Source organism: Dermochelys coriacea, chromosome 1 (genome assembly GCF_009764565.3).
Source record: "Dermochelys coriacea isolate rDerCor1 chromosome 1, rDerCor1.pri.v4, whole genome shotgun sequence".
In the NCBI taxonomy this organism is placed as follows: Eukaryota; Metazoa; Chordata; order Testudines; family Dermochelyidae; genus Dermochelys; species Dermochelys coriacea.
Window position 1 is genome coordinate 133,577,166 of NC_050068.2, and position 16,339 is coordinate 133,593,504.

The 16,339-nt window shown below is 43.1% G+C and overlaps 1 protein-coding gene across 1 annotated transcript; it reads left to right on the forward strand.

Annotated features, from left to right (window-relative positions):
* Positions 1-8,817: 8,817 nt before the first annotated feature.
* On the forward strand, positions 8,818-14,181 carry LOC119848642 (collagen alpha-1(I) chain-like). Its single transcript, XM_038384711.2, has 2 exons — positions 8,818-10,118; positions 11,612-14,181. Exons 1-2 carry the CDS (start codon positions 9,075-9,077, stop codon positions 11,624-11,626), a joined length of 1,059 nt encoding a protein of 352 aa, XP_038240639.1. The 5' UTR covers positions 8,818-9,074; the 3' UTR covers positions 11,627-14,181.
* Positions 14,182-16,339: the final 2,158 nt, after the last annotated feature.

Consider the following 16,339-nt stretch of genomic DNA (forward strand, 5'->3'; position numbering starts at 1 on the left):
GGGCAGATAGCTTTTCTTGCAGCATTTTCTAGGCAGACATCTATCTTCGCGCTCACTTTTCTATCCTTTATCTCCCCCAGGACCACTAATTAATCTCAAGTAAACACATCAGACACAAAGAGTGACAACAAGCTATATGCGTGAAAGAGAAAGAAAGAATTTACCAGAAAAAACCCTGGTAATCTCTAGACAGGCATTGAGAAAGTGAGAAAAACTAGCCTGTATTCAAGCAAATATAATGAATATTATAAGCATTAATAGCCTATAAATCATGTATGCACATAGTTTGAAATAACTTGCTCACCAAGTACTCAGAATATTTTGATATATATGTATATTTTTCTTCACTTCTCTCAAAACCCTTTATTTATCCTTTTGTTAGCACTCTCTGATATTTACTGTGCAGGTTCCCAAAACTGATGGAGGGAAGCCAACACATATTTATCCTCCTTAAGATCCACTTGACCCAAGTCCATAAGACGATCACTTGCAAACTCAATCACGTGAAGCATGGATAGCGCATGAAGCAGAAAGTGGCATGCACACTAAAATACACAATTGTACATATGTACAGATCAAAGGAAGAAAGAACACACTAACACTTAAGAAAACCAGTAGTGAAGGCATTATATGACTGAGCGTGTGGGACCATAAACAAAAGAGGGCAGCCATCTAGTTATTACCAGCCAAGGGGGATGCTATACATGATTACATGCTATACATGGGTTATCAAAAGAAACGACATCATCTGGTCGAGAAACTCCTTGAAAAAGCACAAGAACAAATCTGCACAGACACACCCTTAGAATCCCAACCAGAGGGTATTCTATCTGCTACCCAAGAAACATAAATATGGACATCCTGGATGCCACATCATCTCAGGCATTGGCACCCTGACAGCAGGATTGTCTGGCTATGTAGACTCCCTCTTCAGGCCCTATGCTAGCAGCACCCCCAGCTATCTTAGAGACACCACTGACTTCCTGAGGAAACTACAATCCATTGGTGAACTTCCAGAAAACACCATCCTGGCCACTATGGATGTAGAAGCCCTCTACACCAACATTCCACACAAAGATAGACTACAAGCCGTCAGGAACAGTATTCCCGACAATGTCATGGCAAACCTGTTGGCTGAACTTTGTGACTTTGTCCTCACCTACAACTATTTCACATTTGGGGACAATGTATACCTTCAAGTCAGCAGCACTGCTATGGGTACCAGCATGGACCCACAGTATGCCAACATTTTTATGGCTGACTTAGAACAACGCTTCATCAGCTCTCGTCCCCTAGTGCCCCTACTCTACTTGCGCTACATTGATGACATCTTCATCATCTGGACCCATGGAAAAGAAGCCCTTGAGGAATTCCACCATGATTTCAACAATTTCCATCCCACCATCAACCTCAGCCTGGACCAGTCCACACAACAGATCCACTTCCTGGACACTACAGTGCTAATAAGCGATGGTCACATAAATACCACCCTATACCGGAAACCTACTGACCGCTATTCTTACCTACATGCCTCCAGCTTTCATCCAGACCACACCACATGAGATCCATTGTCTACAGCCAAGCTCTAAGATAGACCGCATTTGCTCCAACCCCTCAGACAGAGACAAACACCTACAAGATTTCTATCAAGCGTTCTTACAACTACAATACCCACCTGCTCAAGTGAAGAAACACATTGACAGAGCCAGAAGAGTAGCCAGAAGTCACCTACTACAGGACAGGCCTAACAAAGAAAGTAACAGAACGCTACTAGCCGTCACCTTCAGCCTCCAAATAAAACCTCTCCAACGTATCATCAAGAATCTACAACCTATCCTGAAGGACGACCCATCACTCTCACAGATCTAGGGAGACAGACCAGTCCTCGCTTACAGACAGCCCCCAAACCTGAAGCAAATACTCTCCAGCAACCACACACCACACAACAAAAAAACTAACCCAGGAACCTATCCTGGAAACAAAGCCCTTTGCCAACTGTGTCCACATATCTATTCAAGGGATACCGTCATAGGACCTAATCACATCAGCCACACTATCAGAGGCTCATTCACCTGCACATCTACCAATGTGATATTTGCCATCATGTGCCAGCAATGCCCCTCTGCCATGTACTTTGGTCAAACTGGACAGTCTCTACACAAAAGAATTAATGGACACAAATCAGACATCAAGAATTATAACATTCAAAAACCAGTCGGAGAACACTTCAATCTCCCTGGACACTTAATTACAGACCTAAAATTATTTATTCAATTATTCAACAAAAAAACTTCAAAAACAGACTCCAAAGAGAAACTGCAGAACTGGAATTAATTTGCAAACGGGACACCATTAAATGAGGCTTGAATAAAGATTGGGAGTGGGTGAGTCATTACACAAACTAAAAATTATTTCCCTATGCTAAGTTTTCCCCTACTGTTACTCACACCTTCTTTTCAACTATTTGCAATGGGCCATCCTGATTATCACTACAAAAATTTTTTTTCTCCTGCTGATAATAGCCCACCTTAATAGATTACTCTTGTTAGAGTTGGTATGGCAACCCCCATTTTTTCATGTTCTCTGTATATATATATATATATATATATATATATATGTATATATATCTTCTTACTGTATTTTCCACTGCATGCATCTGATGAAGCGGGCTTTAGCCCACGAAAGCTTATGCTCAAATAAATTTGTTAGTCTCTAAAGTGCCACAACTACTCCTCATTCTTTTTGCTGATACAGACTAACACAGCTGCTACTCTGAAACCTGTCGCTATACATGATATCACTCCTAGGATGAGTCCCATGTGAATATGAGCATGGCAGGATTGCTTCACAAAACTGCCATCTCCGACCTCACATTTTTCCCGATTTTATTGGCAGTGAGATTATTTATTTATTTAAATAAGTTAGGAAGACGCGGTCAAAATTTGACCAGTAGCAACTGGCCAACAAAATGCTGCTTTAGAAGACAGATAGCAAACTTACTCATAGAAATACTAAGTTTACAAGTGAAATTATCATTTTTTTCTCAGCTCTGGCCTCCCACCTGTCAATAATGAACAATTAATGAAGGGCAAGGGTAGGGTAAGATTATTTGTGTAGCCAGATGTGTATATTTTTGTCACAGTTGAACAAAAATGTCTATATTTAGAGAGAATCTTCTTTTTCCCATATCTCCTTTATCAACTGATTTTAATAAAATTTGAAATTGAGTCAGTTTTTTCTTTTTTAGAGGCCCCTTATATAGCGAGGCCCTAAACTGTGGCTTAGTTAGCTTATGCCTTAATCCAACACTGATTGTCAGTGTGGGGCTTTTGGGATGGCTCCTGAAAGCCAGTAACAGTTGATATAAGCAACACAGTGTCTACACTGATATTGCATCTAATTTTGTTGACCATGACTCTATGTTCTCAGGGACGTGGTGTTACCAAATCAGTGTAAAGAGGCACTGACATTGGCAGGAGTCAAATTTATGTGAAGACACTTCCACAACTAGGCCAACGCAAGGCAGTTTACATCGACCAAACTCTGTAGTGCAGACCAGGCCATAGTTGCAACCAGTGCTTTAAACTCAGCTCAGCAAGTAAGGTTTAAACACAATTAGCTACCACAAATCTGAACATGATTCATCCCGATCTATGTTGACTGCTACATCATGTCCTGCATTTTATCATCACAAATCAAAAACGTCGCAACGTTTTGTAATGGAGACGAAGCCTGAGACTTCAGCTGATGTGCATGCCTCTCTCCAATCGAATACAAATTGCACTACGTGTATCCTTCATTGTCTTCAATCGTAAACAGGAATCTTGTATGTTTCACATCCAGACTCCTTGGATCTTTCATTACCACTCTTTATTTCAGTTTTTGCTTCATTTTTTAGCCCATCTCCTCACTCGTTACAACCTGCTAATGTCATGACATTACAGCACCCATTATTTCCCTTTTTGCTGTCTGCTGTTTACTGCATGACTAAAATTTTGAATGTGCTGTACTTATTAACTCCTTCCTCTGCTAGCTACTCTTTGAGTTTACCACTCAGCACTAACCTCCATTCAGCTCAAACTCCATTACTGCAGAGTATGAAAAATTTACCAGACACCTATTAGTTAATAACAGTTTTTTCCCCCCACTAGCACTTGTAAGTTGCTGAGAAGTCCAGCTGGAAAGGTACTGAGATTCCTATCAGGTTGCTGTTTCTGGCCACTGCTCTTTTGCATGACTGTCTTGTAGTAGATATCTGATAAATTTGAAGACCAGCTCCCTTTTACCTGCTTGGTGAATGAACTATTTTATTTTATTTTCATCCCACCCAGACCCTCCTGGTAGTTGAATGTCATTATTATTCCTATCCTTCCCCTAGCCCATTGGCAAATAAGGCAGGTTTCTCTGATATTCTATCTTTCTCTCACTTCCAGTATATTTATCCTTCTGCACCACTATTATTAATTATATTATTATTATTTATTATTTATGTTGCACTAGTGCACAGAGCCCCAATCAGGATCAGAACACTGTTGTGCTAGGTGCTGAATAAACATACACAAGGATGCATTTCTTGCTCAGAAGAGCTTGCATTCTTAGGCCCAGACCCTGATACTGCTTCCATAGGGGCAAAGCCCTGCATGCATGAGGCACGACCTTGACTTCAACAGAAAAGGGGTTCCATGAGTAAAGGGCAGTGTGCGAAAAGATGCGTGGAGGTTTGCGTGAGAAGCAAGCAGATAAAGCTGGTATTGTCAGAACAGAGGGTCTGGAGGCAACACAATAAGAAACCAATGCGAACAATTTTAGTGTCTGTCTTTGCTGCTGCTTATAGCTTTCTCAAAAAACATTAATATGACAGTGATTGCTGGTTATGCTGATAATATGGCATGATTGCTGGTTATGTTGCTGCCCACGGGGTTTTCAGTGGCAGCCTAGGACTATGTCTGCACTGGGGGTTTTGTTGGCATAACTATGATGCTAGGGGGTGTGGTTTTTCACACCTCTGACCAACATAGCTATGCCACTATAAATGTAGAGTAGGCCTAAGTCTACTGTCTTTAGTAAATTATTAACAGCAGCACAGGCAATGGAGCTCCAATTAACATTTGGAAGGTTATCTTAACATTTGTAAAATGAAAGCTTAAATTCTGCAAGAACTATTACTTGGGTCCCCTGCTCCAGAAGGAATGTTTACTATTTGCCCTATCTTAATCTTAATGTCTGAACTCATCATGTTCCTATCTTATTCAATAATTGACCAGCCACTCTTGAGTCTGAAGATACTGCCTTCAAGTTTTAAAAAGTATATTTAAAAAAAATTAGTAGTAGCATTAATATGGATTACTAAAGCAATGGGATCGCGGAGAGAGAAATTCTGAGGAACGAATGAAGTTGATTGTTATGACTTCTTCCTTTCCACTCATCAGTTTCATTCTGAATCAGCTTCAGTCCCCACAAATGGAGTTTTGCCCTGGGCCAGGCTGCGGACAGACCTAAGAAACCACCGTCCTCCTGCTTAACTAAAGATATATTTTCTCAAGGCCCTTTGGCTACCATAATTCCAGCCTGCATGTGCCACTGGATCCCAGAATTTGCCAATTGTTATTTTTTCAAGTCAAAGCCATATTTGAGTTCTGTCAACACAAAATGATATCTTAAGCCAGTTAATTACTATTTTTTAAAACTCATATAACCCAGAGCCAGCCAAACCTAACATATAATGTATTACTTTAATAATGTATTACTTAAAGCTGTCAGAACTGAAAAATCTTTACTGTGTATTGGCACATGCATGGCATTTGCAAAAGGAGTTAACCAAATATGAATGAGAAAAGATCTGGACTAAAGCTAAGAAAACCCCAATCTTCGGAAACCTTTAAAGAGTCAGTATGAATACTGTATAGATCCTACTACACTCTCTGTTGTGCTAGCAGGCTGCTCAGGCAAATTTTAGAGGAATTATTGTACTGTACAAAACTTTCAACAAATTCTGATACAACTAATGGCCCAGTTTGATGAATTCAGAGTTAGTAAGAGGTTGAGTTTTTAGGGGTTTTTTTTAAAGTTACTTGAGAGGAATTTCAAAACAAAATGTTTAAAAACTCATCAATAGAAATGCACTTACTTATGCCAGCAGTAATTTTTGCTCATAGTCACTACAGAAAATGAATGAAAAGTTGCTACAAAATATGAATTTTTCCATTTCACAAATTGAACACAGAGCCTCCTGCTACTGTGACTAAAACCTTGTTAAACTTAAGTTAAAAGTGAATTGGAAAGGAAAAGAAAAAGGGTTTGTATCCTTTCATTACTGCTGTACTATTTATTAAAATGGGCTCAAGTATAATTAAAAATATGTAGTTAACTTATTTTTTCCTGCTTCTTTCTTACATTAGACACTCCAAGTCTTGAATTAATGTGTTTTGTCAGAGGACCAATTGGAGGACTGGAGATTTTAAATAAAACAGTGATGTCACAATAGGCTGATACCTAAGATGCCGCTTTCCTAGTCCTCAGTTGAAGAAGGAAGGGTGGTTAAGTCTGTAACAGAGGCCTTATCTACACCATGGTGTAAGTGGTAGCATACACCACCAGCATATCAGTGTTTTTACCACCATATTGTCTAACCTTGCCGGTTCAGAGCTGCCATTCGTCATGCGTGTGCTCTGAAAGCAAGACTGCAGAAGTCTGTTCCAGTTGGCAAGTGGGCGAACATAATGTCCATGCAGGGTAGTAACCATGTCCCAGGCCTCAAAGGTGTTTAGGCTCCTCATTCCCATTGAAATTAATGGAGTTATATGTCTAAATACCTTTGAGCATCTAGGCTCAAATATCTTCAGTTTTGTTAATGACCTCAATGGGAACAGGACTGGGCCATCCCAATACCAAAAGGCCTGGCTATGACTGGAAATGAAGCTGATTGCAGGACCCTGGCTCCCTCCATAGTTCTTGCATTTACTCAGTTCTGACCTGGACCATCTAATGTCAGCAGACTTCACACAAACCAGCAGCTCCTTATCTGCTTGAGCCTGATCCATACGGACATTACATTTAAAAACATAAATTAATTATATTAGCTACACCCTAATTAATATTTAAATGAGATAAATAAGGAGCTGGAATGATTCTGGGCCCCCACATAATATTTTTTATTATAGATTAGATATAGCCTTTCAGTAATCTGCTTTACACTCCAAATCAAACACTCCCAACATATTACATTATTCAGCCAAGAGGTTCAGATGAACACATAACTCCACCAGGAAATGAAGTCTTACTAACCAAGGAAAAGAGGTTTCAGAGTAGCAGCCGTGTTAGTCTGTATTCGCAAAAAGAAAAGGAGTACTTGTGGCACCTTAGAGACTAACAAATTTATTAGAGCACAAGGAAAAGAGCTAAATGACACTGCAAATACAATGTTTCTCTCAAATGCATTTACTGTGATGTGTTCCCTGAATCACTGGCAGCACATGCCAAAACCATGGGGAAAAAACAGAAATTGGGCTTGTTTTTGGATTACTTGGTTTATGAGCTGCTTGTTGGCTAGTTTTTGCTTGTAGCTTGTTTGCCTTATAGCTTATTGCAAGCAAGGGGAAGGGGTTAAGCAGGGACAAGGGGGGGGGAGAGTCGGGGTGCACAGCGGGCCTACCACAGTCCCACACTGCACACCAAGGGGATCTAGTCACATAGAGTGTTGGGGTTCTTAGGGATTGGCTTGTTTTGGCCTTGTTTTGAAATGGGATTAGCTTGATTTTTGATTTATTGTGAAAGTGATTTACCATGTGAAAGTTGGCAACAGTGGCACACACACTTGTGTATCACACACATGAAACTCTTTGGCTATAAGCCACCATGTCATGGGGTGAACGGTCCCCTCTCAGGATCTGTTTCCACAGCCCCTCTCCTTAAACTGCCAACATTGTCTCAGTAGAACAGAGCTGTCTGTCACTAAGGCCCTATCTAAACCTGATCCTAGTTTTTAGCTAAATTAGACCCTCGCCTATATAGAGCAAACAACCATGTTTAACAACTGTATTTAGTTATAACAGAATTTGCTGGATAGTGTAGCAGGAGGAGTCAAACTGTGTTATAGCCCATTTTTAAAAAGATGTATTACCCCAGGTACGGACCTAGCTGGCACTGGCCATATCCATCCTGACTAACCAAACCATGCTTTTGCCCAGATTAGCCACAATCATAAACTGAATGCATCCGATGAAGTGAGCTGTCGCTCACGAAAGCTTATGCTCAAATAAAGTTGTTAGTCTCTAAGGTGCCACGAATCCTCCTTTTCTTTAATCATAAACTATGTTACCACATAGCTGCTTTGTGTACCCCTTGGTTCCTTGGCTTGTGACACGATTTGGGAATTTGGTCAGTCTGCCCATAGCTATATTGACAGGTTTCAGAGCAGCAGCCGGGTTAGTCTGTATTCGCAAAAAGAAAAGGAGGACTTGGGGCACCTTAGAGACTCACAACTTTATTTGAGCATAAGCTTTCCTGAGCTACAGCTCCCTTCATCGGATGCATTATATTGTGTTTAAACTGAGTTCAGCCGGCACGTGCTTGCCTAAGCGGGGCCTTAGAGACAGCCCCTGACTGCAACAATAGCCTTGGGGACCGGCTTACACCGCCAGGGCAACGCCGGAGCTGCGGCCCCGCTTTCCCTTCCGGGTTACCGAAAGCGATGGGCGTGAAGCGGGGGACCGCGTCCAGGGCAACTGCCTTGCGACGGGACCCCGGGACACAGGTGGGGGGGGGTGGGTGTGTGCACGCGGGCGGGCACGTTGTCTGGGGGGGGGGGTGTGTGTAAAACTGGGGGAGGGCGAATCCCAGCTCGGGCCGGAGGACGGCGGCGAGTCCCGGTCACGGGGGCGGGGCCCGGGTTCCGGGGAGCAGAGACAGAGCGCGCTGGCCTGGGCGGCTGGAGGGCCCTGGAAGCACCGACCCGCCCCACCCCGGCGGCCCTGCGTGGGGCTGTGGGCTGGCTCCTGCCGCCCCGCCTCCCCACTGGGGCCGGAGCCGGAGCCGCCGCCGCCGCCTCCCGCGGCGCCTCCGCCCCAGCCGCGCCGATGCCACGTGGGAGGCGGAGGAGCCGCCGCCGGCGCCGGCCTGGAGCCCCGGGGCCCCCCCAGGCGCAGGGGGCGCCGCTGGCCGGGCGCCGAGAGGCGGGGGGCTCCCGGGAGCGGGCGGGGGCCGGCCTGCCCCGCTGGGCCCCGCGGGAGGAGGTGCTCGGCGGCGCCCAGGGAGAGCTGGGCCTAGCGGGGCTGCTCCCGGCCCCGCCCGGTAGCGCGGCGGGGCCTGCCGGGGTCTCCCACCCGTGGGCCGCCCCCGTCCCGCTCCTGGCCCCGCTCCTGGCCCCGCCTGCCCCCCGAGCGCAGGGCAGCGGCCTGCCCGTCGCGCTGGGCATCTTCCGGGAGCTGGCCGGGCTGGCGCGGGAGCCGGGGCCCGGGGGCAGCAGGGCGGGGGCGGCGCCGCGGCTGAGGACCGTGTACGTGAACCCCCGGTGGCTGGAGCGGCAGGCGGCCTTGGCGGCGGCCCCGGAAGGCCCGGCCGGGCCGCAGGGCCCGGAGGCTGCGAGCGGCTCGCCGGGGCCTCCGGCCGCCGCCCAGGGGGAGCCCTGCCCGGAGGCAGCGAGTCCCTACGTGGGGCTGCGGAGACCCCTGGGCTACCAGCTGGCGAAGGCCACCAAGGAGCGGATCTGGAGGGGGGAGTTCATTGACCTGTTCTCCTTGCTCCACACAGAGCTGGCCCCGGAGCACGAGCCTGGCCAGGGGCTGGGGGACACGCTGGACCACTGGGTCTCCGCCTTCCTGGTGTACGCCAGCGTGCTGTGCGAGAAGCACCCCCAGAGGTGTGGGGCCATGTTCAAATACCTGGATGTCATCCGCAAATTCCATGCCACCTACGGCGGCACTTCTTGGCTGCACTATGACGAGGACTTCAGGCGGCTGGCGGCCAAGGACCCCACCATGGCCTGGGGGGATGTGGACTTGAATCTCTGGATGAAGTGGATGGCCCCGTTGAAGCCATCCACAACCAGGCAGCTGCAGGCTGCGGGTGACCAGCAGGCTCCACTGCGGCCTCAAAATCCCAGGACGGATGATAAAAGTCAGGTGTGCCGGGCTTGCAACAGTGGCACATGCTCCCACACTGTCTGTGCTTTAAAGCAGAAATGTACAAGGTGCCAGGGGCATCAGGGTGCTGCCAATGCATGCTGTGCATCCAAAGGGGAAGAGGAAGGAGGGCAGATTGAAAGACCACAGAAAGCAGAAGAGCAGCAATGCTCAGAATGTCACTCGAGTTGAGACAGGGCCTCACTCCTAATAGTCTTGAGATTTTCACACACATACAGATTTTTTTGGCTAAAAGTCAACTAAGAATCTGTAGTTGACTGGTGCACCATGGTTTAGGGTGTAAACAAAGCTCCAGCAGGTTAGAACAGAACGCATTATTAAAAAAATGTGTTCCTTACTTGTATCTTTTTTTTTTTTTTTTTTTTGGGGATGTTCTGCTGCCCAACAGAAATTAGTTATTGATACTGTTGTAATGTTAAGGCCCCCCAGCAATCTGTTTTTCCTCTTTGTAAAGAATGTTGCTTTCCAAGAAATCACAGGTGGGCGGGAAAGAAAACCAGGAGAATTTACCTCTAATTGTCTTAAATATGTTCCTAATGATAGTTGTTCATATACAAAACAGAATGTGCATGAGATTTTGCTGTTGTCATTTAGGGAGGATTTGTCATCTACAGGCAAAATGAAAGATAAAAGCTGGACAAGGATGCACATCAATGCAAGTGAGATAAACCAGAGTTTTGGTGGACACAGTTTGCACCACTTCTAACAAATCGAGGATTCAAGTCAAACTCAGGATTCAATAGATTAAATCCACAAGAGTTTTAGACAGCCTTGTGCAAAAACACAAGAAGAAGGCCTTGTCTACATTAAGGATTTGCCATTATTACAGTCTTCAGTGTAACTGGACTGGTGCAACCCTGAAGGTACACCTGGTTGAGCTTATTCCATTTGAGGCAGGGAGGAGCTCTTCCACCAGTATATATAGCAGCTCTGTCTGTACATGAGGGGAAGCACCTATCCAGTTATAATAATAATAATGACTATAATAAAAGCAAATTCCCCTATATATACAAGATCAAAGACTGAATATTGAGTCTTAGGTCAAATGTATGCTAGTTGAAAGGTTTTGTTAATGCATTCGCTATTCTTATTTTTTTAATTGTTTTGAGGACCCTAGGAGGCAAACTAATTTTTAATGCATCCTTTTGGATTCTTGCTATTCTATATTATATTTTATAGTGACTGGCACAGAGCTGTTAAAGCATTGGACTGTACTAGCATGATCTGGAAATAGATAACTTTTCTAGGAGAATTGCAAGTATTTAATAAGTCACACTAAGTCCTGTGTTTTGTACCATATCAAAACTGGTTTGTCTGAGCCAACTGCAAAAACAGTGGAAATGAGTTCCATAGAATGTGTACCAAATAATACATACTATAATAGCTCCCAGTGAAGCTCTTGTGGCATTCATACATTTTTTGTAATGATAATACTCTATGCTTATGCAATTTGTTCTGACATCTCTCTTTAGACTTCTCATTTCTGAGATGTAGCAGATCAGTTTTTACTTCACTGCAGATCTTACCATGTGAGTACTCTAAATATAACATGTGAGACATATTTTTCATCCTGTTAGAGATTGGATTTGCAGTTTGTAATCTTAATCAGACTCTTAATTCTGTTAGAGATTATTCTAATTATTAGTACTGGGTATGGAACGGCTGTTATGTTAAGCACCAGAGGGCTTGATCCTCTTCCTATTGAAGTCAGTGGCAAAACTCCCTCTGATTTCAACAGGAATAGGATTGGGCTCAAATTTGCAGTTTTCCTAAGAATTTGAGGAAGCTGTCAGAACTTACTAGCATATACAGAAGTGTTAAATGTGTGTGGGAGGGTTCTCTTAAATGGGTTCAGATGAACAGTTTGTATTTTACAGTAAGGGCTTGTCTAAAATAAAAATTGTATTCACCTTAACTATAATGGTTGTTAACTCTACCAGTGTAGTTAAAGCAGTATAGCTGCCCTAGTATGGATGCAGTTGTATTGGTATAAAAGCTTATACCAGTGTAGTTTCCCCATGCAAATAATCTCTCGTACCGCTATAACTGCATCCAGACTGGAGCACATACAGGTATAACTATTTCAGTTTATTTAAAAAAAAAAAATAGCATTCCTAACTGAAATAGCTATGCCAGGATATCTGTTATAGACCAGACTTAAGTTAAAGTGTGAGGCTTCCATGGCAGGGCACCGATGGAGACACACAAGTGTGGTGGTGTTGCTTTCCTTATGAGTGACCTGCAAAGGAAGACATTTCTTTTCATGAGCTATTTATTGCTCCTTTATGATGTGTAAAGATGGTCTCCAAGAAATAAAAGTTGTGTTGTCTGTTCGTGCTGGAAGACTATAGAACTAAATGGAATAGTAACATCACATTAAGCTTAAATCTTCCTCATTCTTGAATGAGAGAAGGGGATGCTGTCTTCACACAGGGAACTTTTCTCCCAGCTGTTTGAATATTGAATATTTCTTTGAATATCTTTTCATTTTTTTTTCATAAAAACAAAACAATAAAAAATTCAGTTTTAAGCAGTGTGACTAAACATTCTTTCCTTTCACAATCAAAGGTTGTGAAAACTACATCTTAGATTTCAGTCTCTTATAATGTTTTACCCTCCCCCCCCCATTCTCCTGTTCTACAGAATGTTGATTACAGCTAGAACAAAATCAAGGCTTGTTCTAATTTTTACATTAGAAATATCTTTTAAAAAACAAAAACCAACCCACTTGAGGCACTCTTTTTACTTCATAAAGAAGCAATCAAGAAACAATTTTTAAGGGCTGGGGTGAGAAACGATATTTTGGTTTTGGACTTGATAGTTGACATCAGTGCATCATCTGAGATAAATTCTTAACTTTTATGTCTAGATAAATTTTAGGTAATTCTCAATTTTTTTTATACCACATTCAAGGAGAAAGCTAGTTAGAAGGGCAGTCCGATTAAATTGGTGAGTTACATGCTATAACTGACTAACTCTAAATTTTAAATGCGTGTGTGTGCATTTGTTAAATACAGAATTTTTTATAGGTACCAACAGCCTGACTCCATTGTTGTCTAAGTGGGGCTCAGGTATTGTAATGCATCCATTTACCTCTGCTTTTGCTGCATTGCATGCTCTGCTAAAGAAGACATAGGAGACTCATTTTACCCAACCAGCAGTTGTAGCAATGGACTACAATCAAGCCAGTTTGTTGGACAGTAGGAATACTTGCAGTGCAGCATCTGGCACAGACTATCCAAAGAGGGCAAAGATTCAGGAGGGTGAATGAGTTGAACCGCCTTTGAATGAAGTCTGAAACAACTTCCAGAAGGGGAACCCTACTCTAAAATACTACACAGAAAATATAAGTTAAAGTGAATATTGTAATTACCAGATTGTCCCTTCTCATTCAAACAAACTATTTTGTGCTGTTCTGGGTCCTTAAAAGATCCCACCTGAATATTTCAAAATCTATGTACTAATTTAAAAAAGATTTCAAATCTTTGTTTTTATTAACTTTTCCATTTCATGAAGAATATCTGCAACAACATGTACTGAATTGAAATATATCCTACATTCAATAGATCAGAGGCTGTTGACAGTTGTCTTATAAGATTCACACATTTCCTCTCTTTCCTCTGGGGGGAAAAAACATTAACTTCCATTGGCACCTTCAAAAAAGCCATAGGGCAGTCATACATACCTATCTTCTTCACCATACATAGAGATGACAAATTATTTTTCCATTCATACTGATAGCGTATCTAGCATTGTAAATATCAGGTTATGAATGGTTGTCTGGTGCCAATGAAAGTTAGATTAGATGGATCATGGCTTTATTTTTTTTTTTCCCCCCCAGTGTTCTGTTTTCTTTCCCCCTCACCTCACACACCAGGGCGTATGATCAAGGTGATAGTATTAGGTATCAGAAAATCAAGCATTATCTGTTCTGTTTTCCCATTCTTGGTTGTCACAATATTGTGCACTAACTTGAAATGTTTGTAAATTCATATTAAAAATGTTTGAGACCTCATCTAAATAAATTTTTTTTTTAAATGTTGTGCTTAGCTTTTAGCCTTACTCATTTTTTGTTCTCCCTTGCACTGCCATGTCCCCTTGAATTACCTTCTTGCTTCCATGTCCCTTTACCTGGTCTTGCATTGTGCCTCTTGGACCCTTTATGTTTTTGGTTTTTAAGTGTGATGGTGCAGCAGAACCTTTTTGTTCATGGAAGAAAATTTTACTAGGATCATCTACAGAAAATACTTCGGGCATGGAGCTATTTGTTTCTTTGGAAATTGGCTGTTTTACAAGGGTTTCCTGAGTGCAGTAACTGTTCTGGGGACAAATTCTTAGCTGGGGGTAAATTCACCTAATTTCATTGACTTTAGTGGAGCAGTGATTGTTTATGCCACCTGTTGATCTACCTCCTATTGTCCAGAAGTTGGTACAGCTTATAGTTGTGCTTGGATAATTCATGCTGTTCTTGAGACAATAATACTTTGAAAGTCCCAAAAAAGGGCTTCCACGAGTACTCCAGTAGTCAGTGGACCACCTAGTACTGTAAAATGCAATTGGTAATTTTATAGCTCAGACTGAAAAGGCTTGTTTTAATTAAATGCATTGTCCAGCTGCTGAGGATTGCTATATTTGAATGTCATATTTTCCTGTTCCTTACCCTTCTTTTCTTCCCACTTGTTTAAAATTCCTCTATTTAGCAATCATGTTGTCTCCTACCCGTTGCTACTGCTGCAGGTGCTGACTGGGAAATGGTTGTTAACATTGTGATGGAATCCCTGGGGTGCAGCCTGGGATTGTGGGACTGTGCCCCCTTAACTCTCCCGCCTGGGCTGTCTCTCGCACTACCTTGCTAGTGACCAGCCGCAAACCTCTCCAGGCACTGTGTTCACTCAGCACAAATGCATGTGGAGCCCCAAACCCAGCTCTATGGCATGAATGCTCCCAGAGCCACTCATGAATCACACACAGAAGGCATCATAGCCAAATCCCTCCCAGCACTGAACACCAGGAATATACCGTCTTGCTCAAGATGAGTAGTGCAAATTTATTAATTGGTTTACAACTTCAATGTAAAGTGAATATACACTAGCCTTTGCAAAATCTGAGCAGATTTGCCACACACTTCATAAAAACTCACTGGTAGAGATACGCAGTTAAATTTATTGACTATAAAAGATAGATTTTAAGTGATAGGCAAAAAGTCAGTTAGTTACCAAGAGAAATAAAATATAAGTGCACAGTCTAAACTCTCAACCCTATTGGACTGGGCAGCAACTAGATGAAGCAGTTTTTCTCACCCCACTGGATATTGCAGTCCTTAATATACAGATGTGTCCCTTAAATCTGGGCCAGTCTCCTCAGTTGGAATCTTCAGTCTTCTCACTGTCTTTGGTGCTTGCAGCATAGCTGGGAGCAGGAGAAAAAGCCAAGCATGTGGCCACTGTATCTGTTTTATACCCTCAGTCTATGTGCTTGGACAACACAAGGCATGTCTGTGTGGCATTGCTGAGTCTCCAGGCAAGGTTAAGCAATTGCCCTGGTGTGGCCTCATGTGGGTGAGTCATTGAATTGCAGGTCCCTTGCTGGACAATGGCTGTTGATGGGTTGTTTCACATCCTGCCTGAGTGTTGGTTACTTTCCTTGTTGTTGCCTCTGGGGAGCTAATATCTGACTGAATCCCCAACTTACAGTATGTTTTAGTGACAACCATACAACATAATTCTCATAACTTCATATGTATTAATGATATGGATAGAGAAATGACTTTCAGCAGATCATAACCTTTCCCCTGATACCTTACAAGGCATGCTGTATATGCAAGATCACAGTCATATATAAATGAGAAATATGTGGGTGACTGGGTGCTCCCCCAAGATATAGAACATCACAGCTATCATCAGTGGCACTTTTCTTCTGCTGGAGAAGCACTGTGTAAGAGCAGCCCAGGTGTTCCTCCAGGGGTTATGGAAAACACATAGCCTTACTACTACCTCTGAACTTAACTGTCTCCAGTATTTGTTTTCCCCTGAACTTGCTTAATTCAGCCCTCACAGCCTCCTACTATCCTCAACAGTTAGTTACTTATATTGCTCACCTTGAGGAGCCTGGTCAGTTCTTCTTTGGTGGACTGGCAGGTAAGGACAGGCACTTCTCTAGTAACTCCCATTCTGTACATGGGAATGACTGGCCTTTTTTTC